General features: G+C 40.3%; 1 protein-coding gene across 1 annotated transcript; it reads left to right on the forward strand.

Annotated features, from left to right (window-relative positions):
- The first annotated feature begins 7,563 nt into the window (after positions 1 to 7,563).
- On the forward strand, positions 7,564 to 19,799 carry GTF2A1L (general transcription factor IIA 1-like). The gene is made up of 9 exons (XM_014962457.1): positions 7,564 to 7,584; positions 9,665 to 9,766; positions 10,081 to 10,204; positions 11,865 to 11,920; positions 13,180 to 13,273; positions 14,524 to 15,125; positions 16,637 to 16,927; positions 17,708 to 17,797; positions 19,685 to 19,799. Exons 1-9 carry the CDS (start codon positions 7,564 to 7,566, stop codon positions 19,790 to 19,792), a joined length of 1,488 nt encoding a protein of 495 aa, XP_014817943.1. The 3' UTR covers positions 19,793 to 19,799.
- Positions 19,800 to 25,208: the final 5,409 nt, after the last annotated feature.

The following is a 25,208-nucleotide window of genomic DNA, read 5'->3' on the forward strand; positions in this document are numbered from 1 at the left end:
CCTGTTCTATTACAACATGCCAAAGCAGAAACACCCTGCCTTCCCGTTTCTAAGATTTCTTCTGCATTGTCTGATGCCCTTTGAGTATAACCTCCTGAACAAATATTCTCAATGTTTTAATACTCATTTGCTAGCATATTCTATGAAGGCTACAGGAGGTGACAGCAAGTAAACATACTGGATTTGATTCTTTAGAAATCTGGGTTATAAGTAGTCTAACCATTCACTAACATTTACTACAGGGCAATATTTAGATATAATCTGTGTTTCCTTCACAAAGAACCAGCAGGGTTTGGGGTGTTTTATATTTTAAATGGAAATCAATGAAAACAGCTATTTTTATAGTGTGTTTGCCTTATTTACAAAGTGTTGTATTTGCTGAAACTGGCAAACTTTCTCTTTGCGTTCATCTTTCTCGTACTAATTGTATTACTGTAGGTAAATATGGTACTTGATGTAATTTTGGATTCAAATACCCATTGAAGTCAATGGAAGTCTTTTAACTGACGAAATGGGATCTGCATCAAAGTCTCTAAGAATAAAGGAGAGGCAAAAAAAAAAAAAGAAAGGGATAGTGGTAATAGCTGGAAAAAACCCACTGTAGAAGATTCTTGATGCTAATAAGTAAGCAACCTGCAATGCCTGCTTATTCCAACCAGAAAAGAGCACAAAAGAGAGGAAAAGAGGTGTTATTGGGGTGTCAAAGCTGAAGCTTTGCAATGATTGGGAATTATGGTCTGACTGCCCCTGTGTAGCAGTTCTTGAGAAATGAGGATGACGGTGCACACTCCATTGAACATGATGCCAAGCTGCTGTCATCCTTATGCTCCTTGCCTTTTTTTTTCCCTCCAGATTCCCTGTTAATTGTCCAAAAGTACTTTACATCTGAAAACGTATTTTTATGTGTTGCTTTTAGTTGTGTTTCTTTTACTTGACAGACTTGGTGTTGTCCACACCTCTATTTTACATTTCTTTGTCTTTTTTTTGACTAAACACAGTAACTAACTGCTGCAGTTCATAGTTCTTAGCTATAATTTTGATAACTCTGAAGCAGTTCTGTTATTCTTAATGGAAAATATAATTTTATTCGGGTCTTTTGTCAGTATAAACAGATCATGCTGATTATCTTGTAATAACATTTTGTAGATTGCATATTGATTAAAAAAATAAAGTTGTATTTCAAACTAGCAGTTTCTTGTCCCCTCACCAGAAATTTATCAAGCTTGTTTTACATTTACTGTAATTAACTGGTTGATTTCGTATCATCAGTTCTGCTCTGCGTGTGAGTGGGGGAGACCACTCCTCATCTTAGATAAAGCTTATTGCAGAAAGCTGGACGATGCACTATATTCCATTAATGATCATTTTTGGCAAGCCCTTTTCCTTCCATATTTGTGTAACAATAGTAAGCCAAAGAATACTGTATTTTTTCCTATTGAGTACTTCCTCTGATCTGTCTGGGATATTTGAATATAATGTAGCAACAACTGTTAAGACTCTTATAATTTCAAAGCCTGTTCTTGAAATGAAATGAGCTGTTACTAGGGAAAGGATGAAATCTCTGTGAGAAAATACAGGAATAAGGCGGAGGTTTGTGGGGCAGCATTCAAAGAATGGGCTTAAAGTATAAAATAACCATGTCACTTGTCCTGTGCTGTTGTTTCCTTAGCAAAGCGGTCAGCAGTTCTGGGAAACACTGGGGAAGACGGTGAACATCCATTTTCAGTTCATTCACTTCAGTGAGCACCTGCAAATGGAAAGCATGTTGTCCAGCAGAAGTATATTCCCCATCCAGAGCCTAAACAGTCTGCAGTGTTTAGAAAGTATCAGTGAACAATATGATTCAGGTACATGAAAAAAACTGAGATGGTAAATTGCTAGAATACAAGTAGAAACATGAAAGCATTTATTTTTGGGACAGTTTCCTAATATGTCCTATGCCTCATATGTGCTATTTTATATCCCTGTTCTTTCCTTAGTAAAAACAACCTGTAATTTTTTTTTACAGCAACAATCCTAACACATTGTAAGTGATGTTCACACTCCCTGAAGCTCTACTGATAGAAAGAAAAGAAAAAGCATCAGCTCAAATTCTATTTTGCCATCCCACAAAGCCCAGAGAGATCAGGTATTTCGGGTTGTGGGTAGGTACAGTCTGGTGTTGCATTGCATTGTGATGGCCTTTGGGGTTTAATACAGAATAACTTTCACTTCCATTTCTATATTCAAAACTAAAAGTCCCAGGGGGAAAAAATCGAAGTGGGGACATGCTGGGAACAGAAGAGACCCACAGAGTGACCAGTGATGGGGTCAAGAGGGAGGAGGCAGGGAGCTGGCAGAAGGAAAGGGCAGTGGGCAGAGGTTGTTTGGAAGGGGTAAGGAGAGCTGCTGCCTCTCTGAGTCCAGGGAAGAAGTTTCCCTATAAAAGGAACTGAAACACAAAAGCACTGAGGAACCCACGCAGAGAAGTGCCTTCAAGGGAATGTATTGAGAACAAAACTGCGAGTAGCTGCCAGGGAAGAATTAACTGAATGCTCTCCTTGGTTGGGGAAGAGGAAGAGTTGGGAGCAGCTGAAGAACAGTGTACATGGGCAGAGCTACTGGAGATGCAGCAAAGTGGGTGTGAGACTGATGGGGCACCGTGAGAGGTGCCCTACCTGAACCAGCCAAGCTGGTGCTCCTGGCCCCACTTTCACATAGTAGGTACTGCCACCAGACCCCAAGCAGAAGAACTTGCTCAATCTGTCTTGAGCATCCCTGCATCACATCTGTACTGGGAAGCTGTCCTCCTGGACTGAAGACCTTGCTGATGTGAGGGACCACTGACACAGTCATGCTGTAGGAGATGCACTGAAAATATCAAATAAAACCTAGCAGAGGAACAGGGAGGATTTAACGCAAGAATGTAGGTATCACCCTGATGATGCCAAGAGGTACACTACTGCTGTCACTGCTGTTGAGTAGATTTTACTGTCTAAATATCAATACCAACACCAGGATTTAGGTGACGGTTCATCTAAAATGGTGGGAGCCATCCACTGCCTGGAGAGAAAGGGTGAGAAAGGCTGTTTTAGTCCACGGAACACCACAGCACGCTAATTGAAACTGTTTCCACAGAGCCAGAGGAACAAGCTAGGGAATATTTTTGCTGCTACTTCTGTGATTAATATTGTTAAAAGGTGTGTGGAGCACATCTACACAGAAGTAGAGTTGGGGAAAAAAAGAAACACAAACCAGCAAAAAGGAGTGTACAGTCAAGTATTAGGACAGCGGGACTCCAACCGTGTGCAGTCTGAAAGGGAACTTCAGGAAGATGAAGACATTGAGCAAATATTGGTGTCCTCATAAAAATGCTCCCAAGACCCACTACAGCAATGCAGGTTAGTCTCCATCTATCGGAGTAATTCTTTAGCAGAGTTAAACTAGTATCAATTAGGCAGTAAAAAGGAGAAACCGACTGTTAAACCATGCTTCAACCTGTCTCTCAGTCACTTTCCAGATGATTTTAGTGGTATTGGTTGGTGCTGCAAAGCCCACTGCTGGGGAAAGAGGCTGCTGTGGTCACTCAGCTTTGCTCCTCTCCAAATCACCAAGTGCAAATGTAGACAGAGCAAACTGGCCTTGGCCAAAACATGCTGCTCTGCTCTTACTTAACTTTGCGCTAAAGCTGCTGGACTTCTGCAATCATCTGCTCGACTGAACTCCCAGCAGCTAATTCCAGTATGGAGGAATGGTGTTTCTGGTGGCGCTTACCTCCCTGATGCACCCTGTCTCCATGGGGTTCTGCATGTCCCTGGGGCTGGTCCTTCTCCAGGGACAGTGAAGTGGCTGCTGTTTCCCTTCGATGCTCTCTCTCCTCGTTAAGGCATACATATCAGGGTGAGTATTTAGGAAAGGCACGGCTTATTTCATCCTTAATTAGGCTTACTCATACTACACAAGCCTCTGGGCTTATCAAGGAGCTGAGATACACAGCGCTATTCAGTGGATTCAATCCATCAGCACTGCTGTTTTAATATAGTCTTTCTTATGCCACCCAATGTCCTGAAAATTTGTCATTAAATTGAATTAAGGGACAGCTCTTTTTATGGTTCCTCTGATAAAGTGGTTTAAATCAGGTAAAAAAAGGAGAGGCCCTTGAAGAAACAGGAGTCACACATGATAAATGAAAGAGGAACAAATCATAGGTCTCGGTGTTACCTGTCTCAGAGCTCTGATGGAAATGATGGTGCTTATAACAAAATCACAGTGTTAATAAAATGGGTTATGAGCCCAGAGCGCTATATATCTGTGAGTCAACAGCTGAAAACAAAGGGAACATGTTAGAGAATAACTTCAAAATGAAATTACAGCGCTGCCCATGCCAAGGCATCTCCGTGAGGACTGCCCAGATTCTGCAACCGGTTCCTCCTAAGAATGATTGCTTTCATTGGAAAGAAGGGCAAGATGGCATTTGTAAAATATGCCTTCAGAAGGAATTCTGCAGTCCTGCAGTTGAGTAGCCATTTTCGTCTACAGCAGCAATGCTGGATTTAAACAGAAGAGGGCATTCATTACCAAGCATCTGAGTTTGTTGAAGGCTCTGTTTCTAGAAGGAAGGCATTTGAAAATGGTAAATTTTTTTTCTTTTTTTTTATGATTAATAAAGGTTCATCATCCAAAAATAAATCTTCTGTAGACATCATGTACCAAGAGGAGTATAAATAATTAAAAATTAAAACCTGTCCAGTAAACGGATGTTTGAGGTGTCCTTAAGCAACACTATCCCAAATGCCAACAAAAACCCTGAAAAATCAGGAGGGTTTGAACAGTATGCTAATCTTTCTGGTAGCCTGACTTTTAAAACTCTCGTGAGCTGTTAAAGAGACCGCAACTCAGGGGAAGAGCTGAATCAGAAGCTGAACCAAGACTGATGAAACCTGGATGCTGGTCCTGGCTGCTGTTTGTGAGCTTGGGCAAGATATTGAAAACCTCATGAAGTTCAACCTGAAAGAGGGGAGATTTAGATTAGATCTTAGGAAGAAATTCTTTCCTGTGATCTTTAACGTCCCTTCCAACCCAAACCATTCTATGATTCCGTGATTTTGTGTGTCTGTGCCTCAGTTTCTTCTCTTAAAAGTGGAGTTAAATGTTAACAAAATCCATAAGCATGAAAATCAGTAGAGGGTTGCACTTTGTGCTGCAGGAGACTGATATTAGGTTAAGATCACCTGTAGCCAGTCAGTATGAGTAATCCTATTCACAGATATTTTTATATTTTTTTCTTGCTCAGAGATGATTTAATTCTTTCAGTGTATATTAAGCGTTTCTCGTGCTGTTCAGTGCTTGGATGAAAAGACACCTTCTCTCTGAATTTGTAAAATACCTCAGATGAAAGTGTAAGTGCGCTGGTTAGCAGGAAGAGCCGGCTGTAACCTCCTGCTGCAGTTTGTAAAGTTAGAATAGAATCACAAAATCGTTTTGGTTGGAAGAGACCTTTGAGATCATCAAGCCCAACAGTTAACCTAGCACTGCCAAAACTACCACTAAACCGTGCCCCTAAGCGCCACATCTGCAAGAGGTTGCCCAGGGAAGCTGTGGATGTCCCATCTCTGGAGGTGTCCAAGGCCAGGCTGGATGGAGCTTAGAGCAACCTGGTCTAGTGGGAGGTGTCCTTGCCCATGGCAGGGGGGTTGGAACAAGGTGATCTTGAAGGTCCCTTCCAACCCAAAACATTCCATGATTCTATGATCTACGTGTCTTCTAAATACCCCCAGGGATGGCATCTCCCAGTTTTCACTTTCTCCCTAGTGACAGTTGTGTGCCACCAGTAGGCTTAGTCTTCTGTCCCTTGCGTGAAGGGAGCTGACACGTTGACCTTGGTGATGGAGCTTTGGTATTCCCTGGCGATAAAAAGATGTAATTTACAGCATACAGGGTATGCCCATAGGGCCTTGTGCTGGTGAGATGTGCTAAGTATATGCAAATACAGAGAGACACCGTCAACCTGGAGAGCGTTTGCTGTAGTCTGCAAATTTTCATGTGGACATAACCCAAGTAACCCAACCACTATTTGAGACAGCTGAGAAGTCCTTTGGTATCAAGCTCCCCAACCTCTCTTTCTTTTTGATGTTAGGCATACAAATTGTTCCAATTTCAAGGCACTTTGTAATCCCTAGATAAACAAAGGGTGGTAGAGAGCAGGGAACTAATTTAAAATATCTTTCTGCACTTCCACCTTTCCAAAGCTGCTGTAGAGTGCACTGGCAGATAGATGGCTCTGCATCAGGTTTATCTGTCTCGGGCACAGGTCAAAGCCAGCTGCAGGACCACCACCTGAGATCCCAAAGGTGGTAACTTCTTCCCACTCTCTCTGCTAACACACCAGGACTGACCAGACAAGAGAAGAATAATGATGCTCTATGTACTATCCCAGACAGTTTTGAATGAGCGCTGTGCTTTAAAAAAATTACATCTTATTATTTAAATTATTCTATAAGCAAAGCAAGCAACATGGCTCGCCTTTTCCTGGTGATGATGCAGGGCATACAGAACAGCTGAATGTGCAATTGCTGTTTAATTCAAGACCCAGACAGTGTCATTAAACATATTTTGTTGCAGAGCAAAATGACTTCAATAGCGAATTGCATTTGTCTCAATCGTGAAAATGCAACTTACAATATTATTATGGATGTTGCTGCTTTTTTTTTATATTATTATCGTAGGTGTTAGGCTAGCTAGATAATTAAAGGTCTGTCAGTATTTTCATTAAAATCTTTTCATTTTTCAGGATGTGTAAGTCAGCCAGCCTTAAAGATTAAAGCTTAACGGGTGACTCTCCTCTTCACAAGCCTTACAGCGCTGTAACTACATAGCTACCTAAAAATGGAAAAAGAAAGGAAAAAAGAAAGGAAAAAGAGATGATGTTTCTAGGTTCTCAGAATCATCAGGGTTACATCGATCCATGTACAGGTAAAAGGTGTATAAAGGCCAAAGTGTATATTCTCCTGCATATATGAGATTAATGAACATTTTTCCAGATGAGTAACTGCTAAATTGGAAAATCTCTGTATTAACATATGAACAGATTGCTGCAAATGCAAGCAATAATTTGAGTAGTTGTACCAGATTGCTGCTACTTCACTGGTCGCTTCAGCTATCTCCCCGTTTATGAGGTAATAATGACTTCAGAGTTTATTAGGGCAAAATCATACGCTTTCTGTAGCCAGCTTTCCTAGGTATATTTTCGCACTAAGGGGTTGCTCTCCGCTCAAAGCCTGAAGTCTCGGGCCAGAGCTCAGGCTCCCAACTGCAAACCAGGCCCCGCGGCGGCCCATGCGCCTTCTGAGGGCCCGGCTTTTTGGTCTCGGGAGCTGAAAGAAGAAACCCGGGTTTCAGTCCCCAGCGTTCCGTTACGCCCCGGTGTATGGTCACCGCACGGGGTGTTTCAGGGACGGAGAGGGAAACGGGGATCCCACCAGAGGAAGGCGGAGGAGGGCCCGGGCGGGGCCGGCGGCGGGCAGGCCGCGTCGCCATGGCAACGGCGCCTTAAGGCGGGAGGGCGGGCTGATGGCGGCCGGCGCCATGGATCACGCTAACCCCGTGGTGAGGGGCCGGCCGGCGGCGAGGCCGGGCCCGGTCTCGGTGCCGACCCCGCGGCGAGTAGCCGGGTTTGGGGAATGCTGAACGGTCCGGCTGGGTCCGGCTGCCCCTCAGAGCCGGAGGGAAGGATGGAGGGGATGGGGCCGGGCGAGGGTCGGGGAAATCGCCGCCTTCTGCTCCTCAGGCCCTGCTGCCCGCCGGGGTCCCCGGGAGCTTCGGTGGGAGCTGCCGGCCGTCCCCTGGCGCGGGAAGGCCAGGGGTGACTTCGAAGGCCATTAATTTTGGGGAGGGTTCGTTAAAAAAAAAAAAAGCAAGCCTTTTGCGTGCAAAAGCATGGTGTCAGGGTTTGGTGTGAGGCCGTGGCTTGCACCTGCAGGCTGGGGAGTGATGCTCTGCAGGCTTAGGGGTGCTGTGGAGAAAGGTGGTGGCTTTTATTCACCCAGGGTTTCATCTGGGATTTCAGAGAGTCCTTCAGATGACGGTAATCCCGGGGCAACCATGGAGGCTTCACTTTTAAGATGTGCTCTTGGCTTTGCTGGAGTAGGGTGTTGGTCAGTCCCTCCTTGCCACCTCACCATATACAAAGAAAAACAGTGGTTTTTTTCCTTGTTCATGAAGTGTTTATGGATGGGCCGGTTCTGGCAAAGGAGTAGCCATGTGCCTTGGGGTAAAACTGTTGTACAGCACTCTAATTGTTCTTCTCTAATTTGGAAACATGCTTGAATTTCACAGTTGCTACCTGCAGTTTTTGTATAGCGTAATAAATATTTGTATGTACTGTAAAACTGCTTAATGCAATGTAGTTTGGCAATCCTGGAGAGAGGAATAGGCCTGGTGAGCAATTTAAAGTCAGTTTCTCTTCTGGGTTAACAATGAAGGCAAAGCATTTTAAGTCTGGGCTACTCAAAATCTTTTAGTGTAGTATAATTCCACACACTCCCCTCCCTCACCCCCCTCTAGTACCTTTCTAGTATCCTGAAATGAGCTGAGGAAATTCTTGGAGATCTCTAACCTCCCATAAGAAATCATATATGAGTATTGCTATTTTAGAGCAGTGCTATGTTGCACTGATAGCCTTTTTGCAAAAAGGTTAACTTGTTACTTCTTAATAACTCACTCCTAGGTTGTTTTTTTTTTTTTAACAAATTGTTTATCATCTGCAGTTTAGAACAACTGCAGAGCAGAAAAATACTAATTTGATGTTAAATTAGGAAAATGTAAATTAATATCCCAGAGCCTTAGCTTCTAAGATTTCAAAAAAAATCTCAGCTTCATCTTTCACCTTGTATAGGCTATACTGGTAGTAATGATAGTCAGGATTAATAAGCTTTAAATTGCTAAAAGCTTATTATCTTGCATTTGCATCTGAATGGATGAATCTTGAAGCTTATGTGTGTCTGTTGTCTGGGCCTGACCGGAAGATTAGGATTTAATCACTGACATAGGCAGAAGAAGGAATAAAATGTTGTGTTGGAGTTCTGTTGTAATGTGAGATGAATTATATGTATTGATAGGTATAGTGTTAAAATTTCCTTAGCTAAACTACTGTACAGCATCACACTATTACCACAAAGGAAAAAAAACACCTCAGTTATTTCTTGCAAGTTACTGACATTATGCTTCTGATAGAAGTGGTGCATCTCATTTTTAATAGTTTATATTGTTCCTTGGCCTTTAAGTTAGGGGCAATGACTCTAGAATGATACGAAGCAGTAGATGTCAGCTTGAAACGGACATTTTAGACATGCTTGTTTGAAAATACAGCATAGCACTTGTTTTTGTAACGTTCCTAGGATTTTCTTAAGCATTTCTGTAGCCCGCAGAAACCAATAATTTGAGGCTCAAATCCAGTATTTTTCCAGGGATGTCTGTTGCCAGGGATGCCAGACTTAAAAGACTGAGTGGATTTGCAGACCTTTGCTCCTGACAGAGTATTCCATTTAGTACACTCATCTCTTCATGCTGTTCAGTTTGTAACAGTAGTTCATGCAGTGAGATTAGACTTCGTGCTATCATTTCAAATGAGTTATGTCCTTCTTAACTTGAAAATATTTTGGTGTGTGTTTGTTTTTTTTATATGTAGCCAAAACTATACAAGTCTATTATTGAAGATGTGATTGAAGGTGTGCAGGAACTCTTTGCAGAAGAAGGTGTAGAGGAACAGGTTCTGAAAGACTTGAAACAGGTTTGTTGGGTTCCCCGGCGTTAATAAAAGTTGTGGTGTTTTTTGTTTTTTGTTTTTTTTTTCTTTTGAAATGAGGGACCTGGCTGTTTCTTTGCCCTCCAAAACACGCAAACTTCTGCCCTAACATAGAGTTTCAAATATCCTGCAAACGATCTACTGGGCTGCTGGAAGTCAAAATTCAGTAGTGAACGTTTACCATGTTGATTGAATAGAATCGGTCAATTTACTCTTTGAAAAACTAGGAATATGTTATTATCATTTTAGATGTGGTCTGTTTTTCAAGCTGATATCTGTTGACCTTAATCTTTCTGCAGCTTTGGGAAACCAAGGTGATGCAGTCTAAAGCAACAGAAGGCTTCTTCAGACGCAGCCACCATCCTCCCCAGTTTACCCTGCAGTTGCCGCATGGTTTTCACCGCGTTCTGCAGGCTTCAGCAGGTCAGGTGGTGTTGAACACAGCAGATGCACTTTAAGAATAGCTCAGTGATTCAGGAATCTTTTTGGAAGACTTGAAGGTGCTGTGCTAATCTTGGTTTGTGGTGCTTATGTATGTATCTAGCATGATGGGGAACAGTAATTATTTGAAAGCTGAATTTGACCAATAAAGAGTGAATTAAACTTTGATAAACTAATGCTGTTATGTCTACATGCTCTTGGTCTGTTGCTTGTTTCCAGTAGCAAAATGTGAAGAAAACTTTAGCCTTCTTGTCTGCAGTCCGGAACTCCAGAATTTGCCCTTCAATTGCAAATTTACCATTAGGATTAAGCTTTCACTTCCCCTTGTGATGTGTGGCATGATGTGTGCAGAAGTTATATGGCATGGTTGTGCCACGCAGCTCTGCTGTGGTGCTTAGTGTAGAGTTTCATCTGCTTCTGCACTTGTTAAAATGTAATCCCTTACTCAAACGGAAGAGTGGGAGTTTTGGGGGAGTTTTCTGGTTTGTCTTTCAGTTAGGTTTCCTAGAAGCAGTATTCCCATTGCAGAGAAGTACCGACTTTCACACTAACCCTGACATCAGGACCTATTCTTCTCAATTAACTCCAGCTGACCACTGTGGGAGTGTTATGGTAGAGTGTAATGCTCAGCTGAAGCTTTTCCCAGTGTGAGAGGCCATTAGGACCTTTCCCCTTAAAGGACCAAAAACCCATATGAGGTAATTTAATGAAAATGTGGCATAGTGCACTTCAGAGTTGGGCAGGCACACTTCATCTGTTTTTTCTTACAGTCTTCATAGTTGAATGGACTTGGTTTGGAGACAGATGTTTTATTTATTCCTTGTGGCTAAAGGGAATATACTTTTGGGTTTGTTTGCTGTTGGAGGCTTTGTATTTAATGAACTTTACCTTGTTACTGCTAAGTTTTGGAAGGGCAATATTAAGGCAAAATGATCTGTTGAAGCCAGTGAAGTCGTTTGGTTTTGTTTGGTAGTGGTTGTTGTTTTTTAAATGGAATTTGAATTATCCTGTTGCTGAAGATTTTCAAATAGTTAGGGCTACCTAAATTGTTTGCTTCTTGAAGCCTAGGAAAGTTTTCCCTTTGGCTTATCTTTTCCCACTAAAGTCAGTAGTGAATGCTTTTGGAAATCCCACCCTACTGTTGCTGCTATTGGCATGGTTGGATTTGTTCTGGTGCAGAAAAACATTTGCACGATTTCCTCATGTTGACAAGGCACTACATTTTACATATATGCTTTTTGGACAAAGTGACGCAATAAATAGAAATGGCATGCTTGATTTTTACAGTACAACTTAAACAGATCAAATAGTTAAATAGAAATATTTTAAAAACAAACAAAAAAAACCCCAACAAAGCAACAAGTGACCTCCAAGACCAGCTTTTAGCAAAATGTAAGTTTTATAAATACAGGGTATAACCTTTCCCTCCTAAGTACAGCATGAAATTGATGGAACATAAAGGGAAGTACATACATGAGCCTTATCTAGATGTGTGTGCTTGTTTGTTGATCTAATGAATATGAACTGAAAATAGATTGCTTTAGTTTCAGCAGTGCTTGCTGTAAATTACTGAAAGATCAACTGTGTCTGAGAAATTAATGCCTTTTTATAAAGTGGCTGTGGTTTTTTTTCCCCCACGTAGCTTCTTTAGTTATCCCAACTGGCAGAAGTTTTCCACCTTTCACAGGAGCAGACCTGGTATGTAGCTGTAGTGACATTTTATTTCAATGTTGATTATTCTGAGTTCTAAATGATTAAGTTTGTCATTTGTTAATAGGTTTAAGGGGGACACAAGTATTAAATATTTGCCATGTATAGATGCTTAAGGACAGCATTTAGGGACTGAAAAAGTATCATTTCTCATGACAGTTTCATCTGTCCAATATAATATAGTAGTTCAGGGAGCAGAAGTACTGCTGAGAGACAATCAACAGCTGAAGAAACTCACTGTTTTTACTTCTAACCCTGTGGGTTGGGTTTTTGTTTGTTTGTTTGTTTTTGTTGGTTTTTCTTTTTTTAATGAAAGCCGTACAAAACTGAGTCTGCGGAGGGAGAGCTGGAACTCTGCTGCATCTGTTTGAGCAGTGAAAAAGGATAGGGCTCTACCAGTTGGTTTTGCAAGCAGTGCTGCCAGAAATGTGTTGGAAGACATGGCTGCATGTATTTATCCTGTAGGATGGAAGTATAGTGGAAATGCACATCTACAGATCCTTTATTAAAAATTATTTTTATTACTGGGTGTTCAAATAATGCATGATTGGGAAATGTTAGCACTAGTAAAGCTGAGAGCAGCATTATCTGTGAGGAATAGAGATAATCCAGAAGAGAATTAGTGTTTTTAGAGTTGACAGGTTGTGAACTCTGGGCATGGCAAAATTTGCGGAGTGGCTACTAATTGTCAGAGCTTGATGACTTTGAGTGCTTCCTGAGCCTCAGGCTGACTAGCTTTCCAAGCTGAAATATGATATTGGGAAGATGTTTGTGTAACATGCAAGTTTCCCAATTGAAAATGTGGATTTCCCCAGAACAGCTAGTTTGAAAGGGAGCTGTGTGTCCAACTTGCTGCTTTCCAGGAGAAAAAGAGAATGTGAAGTGACATCATAGGCCTAGGCAAGGAGTCTGTGTTGTGTGGTGTAATGCATGATCTTAGGCAAAAGTGGTTCTGAGTGGGGAAAAATACTTTTCTGGATGGTGTGTACATTGATGGGGAGACAGGGAAGTGTTCTGTTAACAAAAAGAGAATGTTATGACTGGAAAATAGGAAACGTGGCAAGTCATTGTTCCGTGAATACAGAATACTTTATCTGTCTAAATCTCAATAATCTGAAGCAACTCTTTAGTAAAGATGATCACAAAAAGGCCCTCATTCAGGTTTCATCTGGATGTGTTTGTGTGACATCTAGGGCCCTAGGAGATAAAGTATGCACTATTTCTTAATAAAGCTCTTGTGTCTCTAGGGCGCTTTACGAGCGGGTGCAACTCTGACTCTCCCTCCGGGCATCGCTTATCCCGTCCATGTGCCGGCCGGGGTGACGCTGCAGACAGCAGCTGGTAAGATTAAAGAGGAGGTGTCAAACATTACACTGTGTTGGCTGTATGTGGATATTGAAAAATGGTCCCGAGCACTATAGATGAAAAGAAAATAATAATGTGAAGTATAGGTGGGTAGAGCCGGTTACCCTCTTCTTCCTTTGTCGTTTGTGTTTGTAATTGCTGCATGGGGGAAGTAATTACATTGATTAGTTAGTGTGTCAGTTGTGTACACTTGCAGGATCAGTTAACATGGGCTGCCAGGTGATGCCATTTTTTTATTTTACAACTGCTCACAAATGTGTCCCTTTGTCAGCCCAGACAAAGGTATCTCCTCCTCCTATATCAGGGACAATCTTCCATGTTTTAAAAAGGTAAAGATATTCTGGTGCTTCAGAATCAAATTGCTTTCTTATTCAAATAAAATCCATCCATTCAAATAAAATCCATCCATTAACCTTTTTTGCTCACGTTCTTTTGCTGGTAAAACTGCCTGTACTGCTTGTACAAAAATGTGCTTGTACTGCTTAGGGTGTGATGAGTGGAAGGCTCATTTCATTCATAGTTTGACTCTTTCCTCAAACAGCTGTTCTTTGAGAATTAATGTCACTATAGGTTTTGAGACCTATAGGCTGGTGTTAGTGACTCCATGTGTGTATAAGCATGTGTGTGGGGAAAGAACAGCTAAATGAAATTGGGAATTTAGCTCTGGCATCTTAATTCTAACACTAATAATAATAACAACTTTAAGGATTCAGTATTTGGAATGGTTTTAATACAAAAAGAAGATAGATAAACTAGGAGTCTTTTTTTTTTTTTTTTTTAAACTAAACTAGGCAGGTTTTTTTAGAGGGGATACCTAAAGGTCCTTAAAGAAGTGCAATATCCCTGTAGATGTGGAATAGTTTACTGTTTCATCTTGTATTCCTTAGTTTCTGGAATGACATGGAAAGAAATTCAAAACAGGATTTTCTTTTTTTTTTTTTCCTTTTAAGTCTGGTATGTAATTAAATTATTGAACTTACTGCCACAGGGTATTGTGGAGGCCCAAACCAAAAAAGAGGTATTAAACGTGATGGTAGGGATGGAAGGTCTGACTGACAAAGCCTCTGAACGCTTAATTTTCAAAGGCTGAAATTGTGCTTGGGGAAAGTACTGCTTTGTAAACATCCTGTTTCTCATAGTTTGCCTGAGTGTTTGCTGTTGGTTATTAGTGGTAACAGGACAAGTGCTTAACCTGCTGAAGCAGTTTTTAACTCTTCCCTTCGTAGGGCACCTTTATAAGGTAAATGTGCCTGTTATGGTTGCACAGGCTGCAGGAGATGCAAATATTCGACATCATTCTGTTCAGCAGATGTTTCAGCCTCTTGGGCAGCCTTCAGTTCTGCAAGCCAACGTTGCCAGTGTTGCACAGGCAAACGCATCTTCTGCCCAGGCAGCTGATGGAACATTGCAACCCCAGGAGACTGCCCTCCAGCAGACCATGGCATTTCAACCAACTCTTATAGAAAAAAACCACCTGGAGAACTCCGCCAATACTACCTTGGTCCAGCAGCCTTCTGTGAGTCAGCAGCAAGTTGCAAGCAATACAGTGTTGAATCAGCGTGCAGACTCAACAGAAAAATCCCAGCCCGGCAATCTTCACACAGCTGTGTTTACTCCAGAATCCTCTGAAGGGTTTTCCCCTGCTGAATCCTTGGCAAACAACTCAAGCAGCGTACTGCTGGATGTGGAGGGGCAGTTAGACATTGAGCCTGAGGGGTCGATGCAACAGCAGGTGCCTGATGATATCATTAACCTGATTATCACAGGCAAAAGTTTGGATGATGACACTGTTCCGAAAGATCAGGAGAGCATTGCTTCCTCTGACAAGGTAAGACCTTTTATTTCTCAGCTGGTGCAAATACACCTGTTGGAGATGGTTGGTTGAATTATCATAGGAGATATGACCAAACACATCTGTGAGTGTCAAGTAGCACCTCTAAATTATAATAATAAAAATTATTATAATTTTAAAGTTCATTCTTGAGCTTGTTTTGAGTAGCAGTAGCAGACTGCTTATTTTTACATGAAGAATTTGTTACAAATATTGCTAAAATACTGGGATTAAAAAGAATGTAAATCTAAACATGCTAAAAGCTTAATGGTTAGATAGAATGTATTCTTAGTCTTACTATTTTGGAAGACAATAGGATTTTTTCTTGCGACTGAGCAGACACGAATGACCCTTTAAGAACTTCCATTTCATTCTGTTACTGAATCTGCATATGGATACTGATCAGTTGTGGGGAAATTGCTTTTGCTGCATCAGCTGGGATTAGTTTTAACTTGTAACATGTGAAGAGCGTTTAACTTGCATTGAGAATGCGTATTGAGTATGAAAAGTCAGATTTGATAAGTGAAAAATCTGCTGGAAGGAAATGTATTTCCTTGGGAAAAAATCCTGAACAAACAAGAATTGACCTAGAGCTGTGTGGAAAACTTGAATTACTTCAATTAACAGGTCGCTTTCCTGATTTGTTCCAGAAATTATTTGCAGATGTTTTAAGTTCAGGTTGGCTTGTTGACTTTGAGTTGTAGTGCTTGTATGTGATTGAGGCTGATTTATTAAATGCAAATTTAATGACAGTAATGACAAATGACTATAAACAGAAAGCATGTTATATTGCTCATCTGAACTTTGATGGCATGATGATGAAGACTGTCCGTAGTAAGAATGGAAGGTCAAAACAAAGTGTTATTTTTTTGAAGTAGAAAGTTTATATGGATGTGAATTAAGTGCTACAATAAAGATTTAATGAGAAACTGAAGATGGTTGAAAGCTTAAAGCCCTTTTATGCTCCTGTGAATGATCTGTTTAGGAATTCTAGCGCTTTTATGAACACTAACTTGAAGTACTGAAATATTTACTGTCTCTCTCCGCTTCTTGTACCTTATTTAAACACAGCGTTTTGAGTTGAGGGAGAGGTATGAGTTAATCTTTACTATTATTTAAAAATGTAAAATACTATTTTTTTGGGGCAGGGACATAGCTTGTTTCCTTTTTCTTGTTTGGTTTGGTTTTGGAGTTTTCTTTGCAATAGAAATTCGAAAGGCCCACTTGATCATCTTTTTCTTGAAGTTGTTTGAGTACAACAGTGTCTAAAGAAAATTCTAATAAAATGTCTTTCTGTATCGCTGGGGAATATTTGTCATGGATTCCATTTAAGGCTAGGTGTAAGAACAAGATTTGCAAATGTATTTGGGGTTTACAAGTAGGCCAGGACTTGAAACTCTCATTTTAGTACCCCAGTCTAGTTGCTTTATTAAACAAAAGTCTCAGACTTTGTACTGGACAGTGGTGCTAATTCACAAGCTGTCTCTGGTCTCTCTTATTCCTGTCAGATGGAACCTGCTGAGCAGTTGGAATCTAATTTACAATCAGAGAAGGATATCTGCAGTGACATTGAAGGCATAATTCAGCTAGATGGTACTGGTGATGTTTCTCCCAAGGAAGAAATACCACATACGAAAGATAGCGAGGAGAATGAATTCACTGGCTTTATTGAATCAGAGGATCTAAAAGTTCTGGAGGATGAGGAAGACGATGATGAAGAACGTGACAGTATCTCAAACGTGGAGTCTAGCAGCAGTGGTGGTGATAATGAAGAGCCCCAGATAGATATAGTTGAGGAGGTAATTTACTTTTAAGCCTTGTGAAACACGTTACAATAGTGTATCGGTCTTGACTGTTGAATTGGTGCACCCAGAAACAGTTCCTAGTGAGTTGAATGTAGAGAAAGCATCATTAAGTTACATACCTCTTGAGGTAGGATGTACTGCTGAGACATTACTGGAGAGCTCACTATGAGGAGCATGGACAAATGAAAGAGGTGTTGAGAAGTAATTTGTCTATTGGATGAATTAAAATACTTAATTGCCAGAATTAAAGTTTTATGGTAAAGCTGTGGCCTCAGTGGAATGAATTCTGCTTTTTATTTAAGTAAGATTGGGATGCAAATCTAAGTTTCTTTTCCTTCTGAAGGACCACAGGGGTTTAGACAGATAAGAGAACAATGTGATACAAGTAGGTATGTTTCCTAGGAAAAGGCTTTTCTTAGAGATGTGCAATTTTGTATCCTGGAGATTCACAATAGAATCAACTCATAGCATCTGGACTTCAAATAAATACCAGTTGATTAGTATTCCAGTTACTGGAGTCAGCTTTGTCAGTTATTTGGTCTGGGTTTTTGTTTAGGGTGTTTTTGTTTAAGGTATTTTTGTTTTTGAGAACATAAGTGTGCGAAGATGCTTACAGTTAGCTTTGTGCAACGTGGTCTTGATAGCCTCTAGGTCTTGATTTTTGCAACGGTAACCTTTATTGTTTTAAGTGTGTTTAATGTCAAGTGTATTCAATGCTATTCTGAAAGATATATAATCGTATAATTTTATATTTTTAATAATTTTAATCTCTAGGACCCCATAAATTCTGGTGATGATGTCAGTGAACAGGACATTCCAGACTTGTTTGACACTGACAATGTGATAGTTTGTCAGTATGACAAGGTACAGTATATAGTTTTATCTTTGTTCTTTAATCATTCTAAATAGTATCTTCAGCAAATCCATGCCTAGTTTACTGTCAGTGCCTTTTTAAAAAATCTAGTGCTGTAAAAATTGTTTAAATTACACGTTTAGGTGACAATAGTCTGAAGACTTACCTGCTGTTTTCTGAAATGAGGATAATCAACTGGTTTATAATGGCCAATTAAAGGAAAAGGAAAGGCAGCCACATCTTGCAAAACTAAGATTTGTAAAGCTGCAAAAGCTTATGCATTTATTTAACTTTTAGGTAATATCAGCTCCATGGATATATGTATGCATTTTCAGAATTAAAACTTCTGAAATGAGTAATAGAAAGAGGAGCATGTGCACTTTCTTTTACATTTTTTGTCTTTGAAGTGCTTACTGAGAGATTTTCCTGCTAGAATTCTGTTGGGTCTAAAAACTTAAACAGTTGTTAAGGGCTATTTTATCCTCCTTCATTTTAATGTTTAAAATTCAACCTTATTTTGAACTCTTGAAGATCAAATTAAGTACTTCTAACTCTGGTATGGATTTGGATGCTTACATATCAGTACTTTGAAAGCTGACAAAACAAAATGTGTATTTTATTTTGAAACAAATATGGAAAAAATTGTCTATAGTTTGCTTAAGGATGTGCCTTGGCTTTTATTCTTTCAAAAGTGACTATGGATAATTTTGTGTGTGTGTTCAGCTAGGCCTGCCTTAATGGTATCTGTGTTTTAGGAAACAGTGAGCTACTAAGAAAATTGTCTTTACTAAAGTATAACAGATTGAGTGTTTCAGAAACTAGTTATTTTGGAAAATGTAGTTATAGGGGAGTGTGTGGAAAATGCATCTGAAACTGAGCCAGGGTGTCTATATTATATTGAAAAGGTACACAAAGTTTTGCAGCTTTGTAACTCAGTTTGATGGTACAGATGCTATAGGTGGTGGATATTGTTATCTACAGCAAGTTTTGTCTGTAATAAGCTGAAAAATTGTTTCAAAACTTAAAAAAAAAAAAGATAGTTCAGCATCGGACTTGTCTATAGGAAACTTAGATCAGATGTTATTAGAAATTAATAGTTACAGAAGCTGGGGGAAGATGTTGGTAACTTCTCCTTTCCTATATAGATTTAATAAAATGTGTGGGCCTAGTAGAAAGCAGATGGAAACAGTTATCCACTGAATTACCTTGTTACCTGTAAAAGAATGCTGTTGGTAAAGTTACTATCCTGTTTCTTTTGGTTTCCTCCTTTTTCTTTCTGGACTTGAAAATAGACTGATCCTTAAAATACAAGGAATTTTCTGGAGATGTTTAAAATTCCTTCTTTTAGTATTAAACAATAACTTTCTGCAGGCCTTTAAAAAGAAACATACTATGCAAATTCCTTCCTATTGTTTTGCATGGCAGTATTTGCTTTTGAGCAAAGTTTTCCTGCTTTTAGCCTTACCCTGATGGCTCTGTGCTTTGCAAGGTGCAGTATATTTTGGGACTGATATGCTAGTTTAATTGCTTCATTATTGTCTTGTTTCCCTGCCAGTGTTGAGCTGTCACACAGCTACCTTTGTTGCCTTTTTTTGGGGGGTTGGGGGGCGAGGGGGTAGGGACTGGGGGCAGGAGTGGGTATGTGCACTAAGATGCAGGAGGTTGTTCCCTTGAGAGGGCAGGGAATTCATTATAAACAACTGAAATCTAGTGCCTCGATTGAATATTTGTGGTGTGTTCAGTGACAGCATTTCATGTGGTTTGGGCTAGAGATTTTAAAAGAAAAACAAGGCTTCTAAACCAAGTTGTGCTTAAAAAATTTTTCTTCACTGGATGGTGTAATTTTTTTATTTTTTTTTTTTGCGGGAGGTGTGTGTTGATTTATTTTTTTTCATCAGATACATCGAACTAAGAACAGATGGAAGTTCTTCTTAAAAGATGGAGTGGTGTCCTTTAAGGGTAAAGACCATGTTTTTGCAAAAGCCGTTGGAGATGCAGAGTGGTGAAACCTCACTGAAGTATGTACTTTAAGACTGTAGCGTTATTCCCTTATGAACCTTCTGTGAAGCAATTAGACTTTTTTGCCATAAAAAACCAAACCCAAAAGCTGTGATAAAAATATGCAAAATCAATGTTCTTAATACATGCAGACTGAAACACTGTATTGTTAGCTACTCAACTGTCTTTGCTGTTCTTTTCTGATTATTTCATTAATTTTCTACCCAAGAAGCATCGTTGAAAAGAATAGGTTTAAAGACTGAAATGTTGAATCTGTGAGTAACTCAAGAAAGTCATGGAATACTAAGTAACTATATTTAAGTAAATTTCAGTTCTGTTCCTTTTCTTTCCACTCTTTAAAATAAGAGCTAAAGCATGACTTGAAATATAAAACTACACAGTTATTGGTGATGCTATTTATTTCTTTTCAAAGGCTGCTGAGTTTAAAAAAAAAAAAAAGCAATACCTGTGCAAATCTGAAACCTGTGGCTGTTTCAGCTATGTACTTTGTTCTCCTCTTCCCTCCCTTCCTTGGTTTTTTTGTGTTGTTGCTTTGTTTGTAGGTTTTTGACTTTGGCTTAAAGGCAAGCACTTGAGATGTAAGTCAGGAAATGGGAGTGGAAGACTCTTGTGCTCTCACTATAGGAGAATTGTTTATTCTATACCCTCTTTTCACTGAGATGCAGTGAATAGTGCGATTTAACATTAAAATGTGATTTATTTTCACTGTCAATGCGAAGTCATTTAAGTTCATTTCCGTACGTACCTACTACATTCTAGGACTACAGACCAGTAAGCTGTGAATGATACACATTATGCATAATAATAAAATGTCATCTCATATATGTTTCTAGCAGAGAGTTGTTTTTGTGTTCCCTAAATATAAACTTTGCTTAGAGAAATGTGTACAAGCCATGCATGTGACAGTAGCTCACCCAGCCATAAGAACTGCATTCCCAGCAGTCCTCAACATTAGCTTTTTCTTTGTTCCTCTAGAAATAGAGCTCAGAATATATATAGAATATATAGAAGGAATATAAGATGTAAGGAATATATAGAAGAAAGAGGCAGGGGGAGCCAACCCTTGTTCATAGTGGTACAAACCCTTGTGCTGATGGCATAAACAGTAAGAGATGCTTCTCTCAGGAGGTAGGTTTTTAACAACTACTGAGTTTCTTGCATGCCTTTTTTCTTTTTTTGATGTATCTGCTGCTGTCCAATATTAAAGACAGGACACTGAACTAAAAAGCCTGACCCAAGTGTGGCATTTATTTTGTCTTTTACAGATAGTGTTGCTGGGATGTGACAAATTGTGTAGTCAGAGACAGTTAAAATATTACAGCGCATGATTTCTTCTTTCCCCATTCAGCTGACTTGTAGTTGCACTGATGCTACACTTTGGACCCATAAACGTGCAGGAAATGCAGCTCTTACCACATGATAGATGCTTGTAGATTTTGTCACTCTCTCAGGGGCTCTGAGGGGTCCAAGCTCCATAAATGTGTACGTTATGAACTGTGGGATCCTCTCCTGGCAGCACAGTGATGCTTCAGAAAGGCTGGAAGCAGAGGTAGTGTGGCACAGGAATCTATGGGATGTGACTGGATGTGCACCATTCGCTAAGCACCAGGCAGTGTCTGAATGTTGCTTCTGGGAATAGGATCTCTTTTTACTACTCACTATAAAATGAAGTGGCTAAAGAGTACCTAGTTTTTAGCTAGGTTTGAAAGCCCAGCAGCTTTTACCTCTTCGCTGCATCTTTCTGGTTGTGGTGTTAAAGACTGCCTCTACATGAAGGTGAGGAGTCAGAGCTCTGGGCATCCTTATGACTGGCCATCTCATCATAGAATGGTTTGGATTGGAAGGAACCTTAAGGATCATCTAGTTCCAACCCCTCTGCCATGGGCAGGGACACCTCCCACTCCATACCTTCCACCTGTTAGACTCATCTGCCTGTTTGTTCCATTCTTGAAACACTTCTTGTGCTTTTATGTTATGCAAGTTAATTTTGATGACAGCTTGCTGCAACCTCTGTGCAGTCCAGGTGTGATACTGATTATATAGACTGCACACCAGGGATTGGAAGTATTTTTTAGCACTGGCCTCTTACTTCTCACACTTCTTGTAAGATTTATGGGTTGGCATTACTGATATTTTTAATCCCTTCTTGCTTTTCACAAATTGTGTGCTATCAGCAATTAAAATCTCAATGGAGTGTTTGCCCTCTTTCCTCCTGAAGCTTTGCTGGCAATATACGTAGCTGGCTGTTATTCCTGGTCAAAAAGGGTGCTGAAGATGGGTCAGCCATGCCATCAACCATCCCCTGGGTGTTAATTTAGTTGCATTTTCTAACCCAGCGCCTTCTTGATATGAAGGAATCTTAATGTGGGATCCATACAGTGCCTTCCAGAGCTGTCAAATACAGAAGCTTTAGGAATTAGAGTAGGGTTTTGCGTTCACTATCTCAACCATTCCCATATTTGGGAAAATGGCTACTGAATTCACAGTGCTGCAGATCTGGCTCCCTCCAACCTACGTTGCAGATATTCCTTGTGAGTGCTTGCAGTGGTTTTCCCAATCCAGAGCTGTGGATTCCTGCAGTAGGAATTACTTTCATTCTCGTCTGCCTAAGCAGACAAGAATCGCCCTACAACTTTGTTTCCAGTGTTCTTGAATGAATGTTGGCAAAGACTAACAGCTTTGGAAAAGACATTTACAAGTAAAAGTATCTGGCCCGGAATTTACTGGAAAAAAAATATGTTTCTTATTAAAATCTAAGCTCTGTCAGCTAATCACTGTACCTTCTGACTTCAGCAGTAATCAGATCAGAACGGTTTTGATCTGAATAGTTTACTGTATTAATGCTCTTGATTGCTACTACTTACAGTTTAGCAAACAGATTGCTGCAGATGTTATGGGAGGAGGTGTGTAATACCACTTCTGGCCATAGAAGATACTTCAGTAAATGGCTGTCTAAAGCTTTATACCAGAAAGAAGGTAAGTTTCCCAAAAATAACCAGATAGAGTAACAAGTGTAACTTTGATAAAGACTCATGGTAAAGCTTCTTATACAAGTGGTGCTTCTAGTTAATTTGCTCACTTTTGTGTGTACAAAAATTTGATGTACAGAAATTACTTTTGTTTTGGGGGTTTTTGGGGTTTGTGGATATTATTATTTTTTTTTTCCCAGCAATTATTTTCTAAACAGTAGCTCTCATTCAACTTACAGCAGGTACAAAACTGAAAATGCCCCCAGCTCGTATGCTTCTTTGGTATTACCTAAGCAGCACTGAAAGGTAGGAACATTACTTGTCACTACTTCTAACTCATTTTTCTTGCCTGTAGTTTCCTGCTAATATTATGCAGTAGGTGGAGGGGAAGGGTATGCTTGCAGGCTCTTCTCCTGTTGAAGCATAATGTAAGTAAATCGATTATTGCCCACTCAAGCCATTGTTTTGTCACATGTGCAGGACCCTGTCGTGTGCTGTCTGAAGAAACAAATCTTGAAAATCAGTTTTACGCTAAGTGACAGTGAAGCATCATTAGGCCAGGTGGGTTGCTCTGTTGCTTTTTTTTTTTTTTTTAAAATCCAGTGTCTTTAGCTTCTTTTATAGTTAAATATCCTATAGTAGTCCCACTTGCTCATCTGCTAAGCTCAGGAGCTGATGTGTACAAAGAGGTGTAGTTTTACTGATTGCTAAACTGTAGAGTTTTAACACTCTGCTCTGTTCTCGATCCTGCTTTGCTCCCCACGTGTATGTGAACCGTTCCTGAGTATGGCTGTGTTACATATGGAGCTTTTATACTGACTGGAATCACGGCATTAAGCTAATGATGCTGATTGAAATCAGTATGTCACATTATATGATATACACATGATATATCGCATTACACTGATTGAAATCATGGCAATAAGAGAGGGTCAGAGATGTTATTTCTAATTGACACAATTATAAGCCATGATAAATCAGTCACCAGTACAAAGGAACACATTCATTAACGTGAAGCAAATTTAACTTGCAGTGTTTCAGCAACGAGAGGTGTGCTTTGGAACATAGATTATTTTTTTTTCTGTCACAGACTTGACAGCAAATGGCTTGGTTGAGAAGGGAAATGTGAGAAGTTTTAAAATGATTGCAGTAATATCATTTTCTTATGTATTGGAGTATGTGCTTTTGGTGGCATCAAGAACTGTGACTGTTCTGGAGGGAGCTCAGATCTTCCACTGCTCTGCTGACTGCAGAGATACTTGCTGAGGATCTGTCTTCAGATACCATGAGTGTAATCTACAGAATGTGATCTAAGGTGCTAAAACTTTGACTGCAAGCCCAAATAAAATGTATTTGCTTTACCTTCTATGAGCCATGAACTGCCGTGTGTAGGTCTTGCACTACTGTTTTGGTTTGACAAAATGTAAGCGATTGCGTGTTCCTCCCACCTGAGGCAACGTAACCAACCTGAGCTTTTACATCTGTTTTTGCCCACAGGACTGTACACTTCCCAAAACGTAAGCCCCTTGCTTTCAGAAGACCAGGTGGTGCAGAACATGGGCTCCCACGGGGATCTGCCTGGCATTCGGTGCGACATGCAGCTTCACAGAATCACAGAATCTTCATGGTTGGAAGGGACCTTTGAGATCATCGAGTCCAACCAAGTCTCCCAGTACAGATCCTTCGGCCCATATGATGCAGGTAGGAGCTGACACACCTGAATCTCCAATTTCCATACAGTGTTGTGGTGGCTCACGGCAACCCAACTGCGTAAGGGTGACAGCTTATCTTCTGCAGACAGAGTAAATAGACTGCAATAGCAAAGAAATGCTCAATTCTTACCTAAATTAGGAACACAGCCACAAATCTAGATCTCCTTAGCATCAGGCAGTGCCACAGTGAAAGAAAAAGATAGATTTTTATGGGAAAACAGTCACTAAAAAGTAACTACTCTGCTTCATCAGCTAGGAAGGGAGTTGGGCTGTGAGTGCTGAGGAGTCCCCAGTGCATCCCAAGTGCCAGTGGCTCTGGTGATGCTGGAGAGCGGGCAGATGAAAATAATTGCTGAGACTGTCCCTGGAGAGAAAACAAGGCAGCAGTTATTTGCCTGTGTGAGCAGGAGCTGTCGTGCTGCTGAGAGAGAGCCTTTGCAGCTTCCGTGATTTGTGGGTGTGCACGTACAACGTACAAAATACAGTCCTGTGTGAAGCAGGTGGGGCTTTACAGCTATTGCATCTTTTGTGATTTCCAGATCATACGTGGTTGTGTGGGGGTTAATTTTAAGTAAATTACCCACCGACTCAGACCAAGATCTAATGTAAACTGCGAAATTGCTAGTTACAAAGGTTCAGTGGGTCAGCTTTTCTCCTTGGTGACATCTTTACAACCTACTGCTTGAACACTGTTCTTTAATCGGATGTAGGTGGCTGTGTAA

Source organism: Calidris pugnax, unplaced genomic scaffold (genome assembly GCF_001431845.1).
Source record: "Calidris pugnax isolate Ruff unplaced genomic scaffold, ASM143184v1 scaffold147, whole genome shotgun sequence".
NCBI lineage: Eukaryota > Metazoa > Chordata > Aves > Charadriiformes > Scolopacidae > Calidris > Calidris pugnax.

Coding starts and splice junctions, on each gene's coding strand:
- GTF2A1L (XM_014962457.1), top strand. CDS start 7,564: ATGGATCACGCTAACCCCGTG. Junction 10,205..11,864: donor CGTTCTGCAGGCTTCAGCAG/GTCAGGTGGTGT, acceptor TCCCCCACGTAG/CTTCTTTAGTTATCCCAACT. Junction 16,928..17,707: donor AGATAGATATAGTTGAGGAG/GTAATTTACTTT, acceptor TTTAATCTCTAG/GACCCCATAAATTCTGGTGA.